Source organism: Gobius niger, assembly GCF_951799975.1.
Source record: "Gobius niger genome assembly, chromosome: 10".
Classification (NCBI taxonomy): Eukaryota; Metazoa; Chordata; class Actinopteri; order Gobiiformes; family Gobiidae; genus Gobius; species Gobius niger.
Window position 1 is genome coordinate 23,352,486 of NC_136861.1, and position 6,703 is coordinate 23,359,188.

General features: G+C 46.0%; 1 protein-coding gene across 1 annotated transcript; it reads left to right on the top strand.

Annotated features, from left to right (window-relative positions):
* The first annotated feature begins 452 nt into the window (after positions 1-452).
* On the top strand, positions 453-6,703 carry cbx4 (chromobox homolog 4 (Pc class homolog, Drosophila)). The gene is made up of 5 exons (XM_079563882.1): positions 453-806; positions 896-939; positions 1,519-1,584; positions 3,419-3,485; positions 4,100-6,703. Exons 1-5 carry the CDS (start codon positions 738-740, stop codon positions 5,444-5,446), a joined length of 1,593 nt encoding a protein of 530 aa, XP_079420008.1. The 5' UTR covers positions 453-737; the 3' UTR covers positions 5,447-6,703.

Below are 6,703 nucleotides of genomic sequence, written 5' to 3' on the forward strand. Positions count from 1 at the left end.
TGTCCATTGTCCGACTTAGAACAGTTATATTGGACATATCTTTTCAAAAGTCCAACATTTTATTGATGAAAGTTGGAACGTTGACTCATAAATAAAACTCATGATAAAAATCGATAGGTTTTATAACTCCACAGGAAGCTCACACTTTAAACCATGAGTTTATCAGCTATGTTCTTAGTTAGGTCTATTCAAACGTCAACGTTGTAAGTTTAACATGTTAAAAATGAGAAATGGCAGGAGCTTTTTTTTAAAAAAAATGACGAACCACCACCATGTTTTCAACGGGACAGTCACACCCAGCCCTCCTCATCTCACCCTTCCCTTTGCGCACGGATTGTAACGGCATGGACAGTTTGAAAATGTTCAGATCCCAAAAGGATGGGATGGACCCCTGTGCAGCTCGGTGCAAGGTCTCCACCCCCTCCCTCCTCCCTCCTCTGCCCTGACGTCACGCGCCGAAGCTGGAGCGGTGCACGAAACGAGCTGCTCGCCACCGTACCACTGTGAAGCTCGCTGCTGCCAGGACTGTGCGCGAGCTGGTGGTTTTGCAAAAAAAAAAAAAAAAAGGAGGGAAGGTGGAGGGGACTAATTTTCTTCTGGATCTTCTAACTGAAACCCCGGTGGCAGCCAGCCGAGGGGGGGCGTTTCAATTATTTATCGTCGCGCGTAAAAGCCTGCGTGAAGGAGCCTTTTCCCCGTTGTGTGTTTTTTTTTCCGCGATCGGATTTAAGGTGAGAATGGAGCTGCCTGCCGCCGGAGAGCACGTCTTTGCGGTGGAGGGCATCGAGAAGAAGCGCATCCGCAAGGTATCCCCCGTGCAGAGTCTGAACACGCAGCGCCTGATATATGGTGAAGCGTAACGAGCCTAATCCCTTCTCTGTATCCATCCTCACAGGGGAAGACGGAGTACCTGGTGAAGTGGCGAGGCTGGTCTCCTAAGTAAGTTCAAGTGCGGTGCTCGCTGTCTGTAAGATGCGCCCGTTGCTTTCATTGCAAAGGTATAGCTTGGGCCAAATGGGGAATGAGGGGGGGAACGGCCGGGCTGTGTGTACGTACTGCTGCTTGTGTTTGTTGGTGGTGGTGAAGCGTGCACGGGGAGCGCGGTTGGTATGTGTTCCACTGTATCCGCGGATGCCTTCACTAATTTATGCGAGCGAAAGGGGGTAGGCACAGCAGTGTAATCCCGTTTTAATTATTTCAGCTCTGCCAGCGAATTTACGAGACTGTGCAGCGAAAATGGCCGACTGTACTGTATGTTGCCAGAGTGTTGTGTGTGTGAAGAAGGGAGTTGTTTTTTTGTTTTTTGGGGGAGATTTGAGTTGTGCATGTGGCGGGACCGTGACGTCGCAGACCACACATAGGCTGTCAACCCAAATGCATTAGAGGGCGCTAAGCTATAGCCAATATGCTAGTTTATAAGGTTGCACTAATCTTGCAGTAAAAAACAAAACAAACTTTAAATTGGCTGAGTTCACACACGTGCACCTGACTGACAGTTGTGTGGCTTTCTCTTTGCAGATACAACACGTGGGAACCCGAGGAAAACATCCTTGACCCGCGGCTCCTGGTGGCGTTTCAACACAGGTGAGAGTGACAGCGAGTTGTGGACTTTGGACGGCGTTTGAGCGGAGCGGAGGCCCCAACAGCAGCGCGCGCGCCACCTCCACTTCAACCATGACCTTATATGGGCATGGGAGGAGGGGCGCTCTAGTAACTCTATCACTCTGACCCCCCCCTCTCTCCCTCCCCTCCCCTCCGCCGCCCTCCCCTCTCCCCATCGCTGCACTGTCTCCTTGGGGGAAAAGGCTCAGTGATGTGTGGAAGCCTGGATTCTTTGATACCTTACTGTAAATATTGAATACGGTGCATAAAACATGACAAATTAGGCTAAGCAGAAATTATGGCTTTTTTTTCTAGAGGAATTTCCCACAAAGCGGTGACCTACTTCTGCTCTGGAAGTCTGGATTTATCTGGGAAATTGTAAATGGCTTATCTGGGTTAGACTATGCAAAGAAAGACAAAAAAAACAGCCCTATGCACACCGCTGCCACACGAGACTGTCTTATAAGGTTACCACAATGTTACCGGATCATTTGTCTCATTCAGTGGCAAATTGGTGCTTCCTCGCACATCACGCTCAAGTCGCTCTTTTATAGCGTGTTATTGGCGGCGCGTCGACCCCGTGGATACACCAGGCAAACCCTCGGTAATGTATGATAATGGACGAGAATGATGACAAATGCAGAAATGTCAGCAGGAGGTTGAAAGAGTAATGAATACAAATGCGCCTGTCATTTTTTGGCCTGTTCACTTGGCATTAGCGGTCCATGTGGGATATACACTCTCTGCAGGCCATCGGAGCGCCCGTGGGAGCCCGGCTATAAGGCATGATGGCTGCTGAAAGGAATTTACATTTGAGAAAAGGCTAATTGACACGCCGCGGTCCCAGTGTAGCATTTCATTCTCAGATATCCCCCCTTTGCTGGCTGCTGCTTTGCCTCTTTGCTAGCCCCGTACCAAGTGTGGCGCGGTGGTCATGGAGGGCTGCCTCTGTGTGTGTGTGTGTGTGTGAGCGTGTGCGGATTCCTCGCGGCTCCCAGAGGATGGGGGAGGGGTGCGCAGAGGGGCGAGAGAGGGAGAGAGCCTGTAATTGCCAAATCTTCTGTGAATAGAGGTCACCACGTCGGCCACTGTTTGAAATCACGCACATTATAGCATTAAAATGTAGAGGTGTTTCTTGTGGCGGTTTTTCCCGGTCGCATTGACATCTGCACTGAAAGGAAAACGACGGCATGCTGGGGGGAGCCTGTCTATGCTCGGCCTTCACATGCTGAGCCAATCATGAGTCAAGGTTGATGTTGGACAGTGAGCATAACAGGGACTTGCTTTTGTCTCTAGCACGCACAACGTTAACTACACATGACAACAAATGGTTTCAGTCAAAAAACGCTTCACCTACAGCCGACTGTGAACTAGAATTTAGCAACAGTGCAGTGTTTCTCCAGTACCATCCCATCCCACATGACCCTAATTAGAGTTCAAGTGTAAAAGGCAGGGCGGCCCGGCTCCTGGAGAAAGGGGAGATCCTCTGAGCGGTAGGCTTAATTGAATTTTCCGCGGGATAATGAGAATATGGAGCAGGACGATTACTATGGAGAGCTATGCAAATACGGATCACAGTGCTTTCCATAGGCAACACTCGGGGCCCTCATTACGCAGTCCAAATCTAAATTCCACGTTTGACCTTGAATGGGAAAAAGGAAATGAATAGATTTGCTACATGTCAAATCTGTAACTCCCTGTGAACCTGATTATACTTGTTAATATGGAAGTGCCAGATGATGTTAGAAACCTGTCGTGAACATGCAAGGTGAACAATGGAAAGGAACTCATGCTATTTTTCTTTCTTTCTTAACAGAGAAAGACAGGAGCAGCTGATGGGATACCGGAAACGAGGGCCCAAACCAAAGCACATGCTGCTCCAGGTAAATCCCACGTGTATAGGACAATAACAAACGTCTTCTACAGAGTTGTGATAGGCAGACGAACCGAGCAGATGACAGAGCGTCTGCCTTTTCGCTGAGCCTGTGTGAAGTTTTATACGCCCTGAATTGTGTTCTTTCATTTCCCTTTTTGAAAAGTTGAAAATAGATGACCAAAATTAGCACCGTTCCATTCTGACAATCTTAGCTCAGGCTGTTTTGGGCCTCTCCTTCGGGCCAAATGTGATTATATATTTGGAGAGGCTCTGAGCTGATTGCTATGCAGTGTCCATCCTTAAGAGGAATGCCACTCCTCCACAGTCACACGTGGCCAGTGCTCAGGGCTAAAGCGTGACACGTCTGGTGGCACCGCTCTGACCCCAGGTCACAGCAAAAGTGTCTTGTACGTTCTGCTGCGCTGCCTCTGTGACGGGTCAGTCAGACACCAGGGGGAGAGGGGACCTGCATTTTTGACATCCCTTTTTAGAGTTTAATTCGATTTTATGTTTGCAGCCAGGTTTGCATGTGCTGGATTAGCAAATGTCCCACTAGGGTGTTTTTGTGCTAATGCACCATAGCACAATACAATACAAGCTGACATGTTTGTTTCTGTCTAGGTCCCGTCTTTTGCTCGGAGATCAACTTTTCCCGAAGCCCTCGAGGACACCCCTCAGGAGCCAGAGTGCAGCCCAAAGCTGGACCCTGTCCCACTGCAACGTTCCCAGCCACAGCACTACCAGCTCAACAGTAAAAAGCACCATCAGTACCAGCCCAGCAGCCAGGAGCTCCCTGCTGACCAGAGCATCGGCAAGAAGAAGTTTATTTACCAGTTAAACAGCAAAAAGCACCACCACTATGAGCCTGACCCCAGCATGTACGACACCCAGGCCTCCAGGCTTAAGGAGGTGGTCAAAGTTCAGGAGACGCCCAGTAAACCGTCCAATCCTGGTTGGAACTTACCGCTTGCCCTGCAACAAAAATGGGTCAGAGACAAAGACACTGGCTGCTTGAGCAAAGTGAAGGAGATGACTGTGGAAGTGATAAAACCAGCGAAAGAGCAGGACAGTGATCAAGTGGTGAAATCAGACACTAAAGACACAAGCCAACCCAGCAGTAAAATGAAGATAATCAAGAATAAAAACAAGAATGGACGTATTGTTATTGTCATGAGCAAGTATATGGACAGTAAGGTTAATGGAGTAAAGAATAAACACGGGGAATCATCAGGAGAAAACCAAACACACAATACCAGTCCACTGCACAGAACCAAAGTTTTTGAGCCGTTGCATCCGGATAACGGGAAGTCTCCCCCTGCAGCTGAAATCCCAATCAAGTGCTCCCCAAAGGATAGGCACTTCTCCAAACCATCCCCGAGCACAGCAGAGGAGTACAACACAGAGGTGGCTCGGGGTCAGGCTGACTTACCAGACGACTTGCCCTTACAGCTGACCGCGAGTTCACCTCCGGGCTCTTGGACAGTTGATACACACATCCCCATCCCGACTGCTGTGGACCAGATTAGGATTCCCTCTTTCCCTGTGGACCGCAAACGTAAGCTGTCAGATCCAGTGGAGGAGAGGAGTGTTTCTAAAGCCTTACTGGTGTCCCGGAGCCTGAGCGTGCCCAGCGCCGTGGTCAGCCCTCCTCAGGATACACCTATGGACCTTCACTGCAGTCGTTCACATAAAAGCAGTTCGAGCATTTATCAAAATTCTGTCAGCCAAGATGAACCGATGGATCTAAGCTGTCCAAAGAATAGAAATATGGAAGTGCTGCCAGAACCAGGGCTGCTGCCTCAGCCTGAAGTCATAGACACTCCTCCAGTTACAGAGGATATACAGAAACCCACAGAGAAGACAGAAGAAGCACCTAAAACCATCTCTCCGTTCATGGGGAATATTATCATCACGGACATTACTACAAACAGTCTCACTGTCACCTTTAAGGAATATGTTTCTTTTTAGGAGGACGTTGAGATCACAGGTGACTGAATAACTGACAATGTCATGTAAATATGTAAAAGATACAAATTTTGTATATATTGAAATTCATAATTTATAATGCAAAACCTTTTTTATGTTTTATACAGCAACTATTCTGTGATGTAGCCGAGAAAGTGCCCTCAAGAATTTGAGTTAATGCATTCTTATGGATGCGTTCTACTATTTCAAATTAGCAGCTTGTTATTCATATATTTAACTAAATAGGATTCTTGTATCATATGTATAACCCTAACCAGAGATATGAAGGTTTATACATATTTTGTATAAATAATACTTATTTTTGTCCCATTTGAAAGGAAATGGTTGAGTATGTTGATCAAAGATCAAACTGAAAGCACTTAGTTGCATTTCCATGTAATAATTTTTAAACTCATGAAGAAGATGTTTGATTTGGTTGTTCTCCAAAATTATGTTTAGTTTTCATTGCTCCAACTGCATTTTAAAGATGTTGTTAACAAAGGCATTAGATTAAGGGTCTTACATGCATACTGCGTATCCATTGAGGAAATTGTGGCATGTACAGTATATTCTCAAAGGTCTCTTCCCATTAAGAAACTGGAGTCATTTTTCAAACTCTCTTGTTTAAAATCCTATTGATTCTCCCCATAATGAGGCTGTGATTTATGACCTTGTTATGGACCTTCCAGCTGCTGGAGTTACTTTGAAATGGCTTTGCTAGTCTTGTAGGAATGTCCATGAGGTCACAGTGATTAGCGTTTTATTCATCTCATTTTGAAGTATATAATATGCTCTGAAGAATATGTGAATGCTTTATGTTTTCTAACAAGCTACCAGGGTTCCTTTAAATTAACTTACCCTACAAATAAATGTGTACTGTTTATGTATAAGCTGCAGAACTGGCTTATTTTATTGCTGTTTCCTTTTTGCTGCTGATTAGTTCTAATGTCAGTTTTTGTTGGAGAGAAACTGTTGGATGTAACCCACATTTGAGTCTAAATTGCCTTCTACGCACACTTAATGCAAAACTTGTATGAATGCAAAAGATAATTATATTGAGGGTTAGTTTTTTATTATTTTTGCTCTAATCAATAACAATGTTCACTGCATCAGATGCTTAAGGTGATCCACGAAGCTGCTCGGCTTCGGAGCATTTACTTTCTGTACTACTTCTGCTTTTTGTTACTTTGCACTTGGTCCAATGTCAAAATGATTGTTATAAAGTACATTTTCAAAGATGGTTGGTGTTGGCACAGTTTA

Coding starts and splice junctions, on each gene's coding strand:
- cbx4 (XM_079563882.1), top strand. CDS start 738: ATGGAGCTGCCTGCCGCCGGAGAGCACGTCTTTGCGGTGGAGGGCATC. Junction 1,585..3,418: donor CTGGTGGCGTTTCAACACAG/GTGAGAGTGACA, acceptor CTTTCTTAACAG/AGAAAGACAGGAGCAGCTGA. Junction 3,486..4,099: donor CAAAGCACATGCTGCTCCAG/GTAAATCCCACG, acceptor GTTTCTGTCTAG/GTCCCGTCTTTTGCTCGGAG.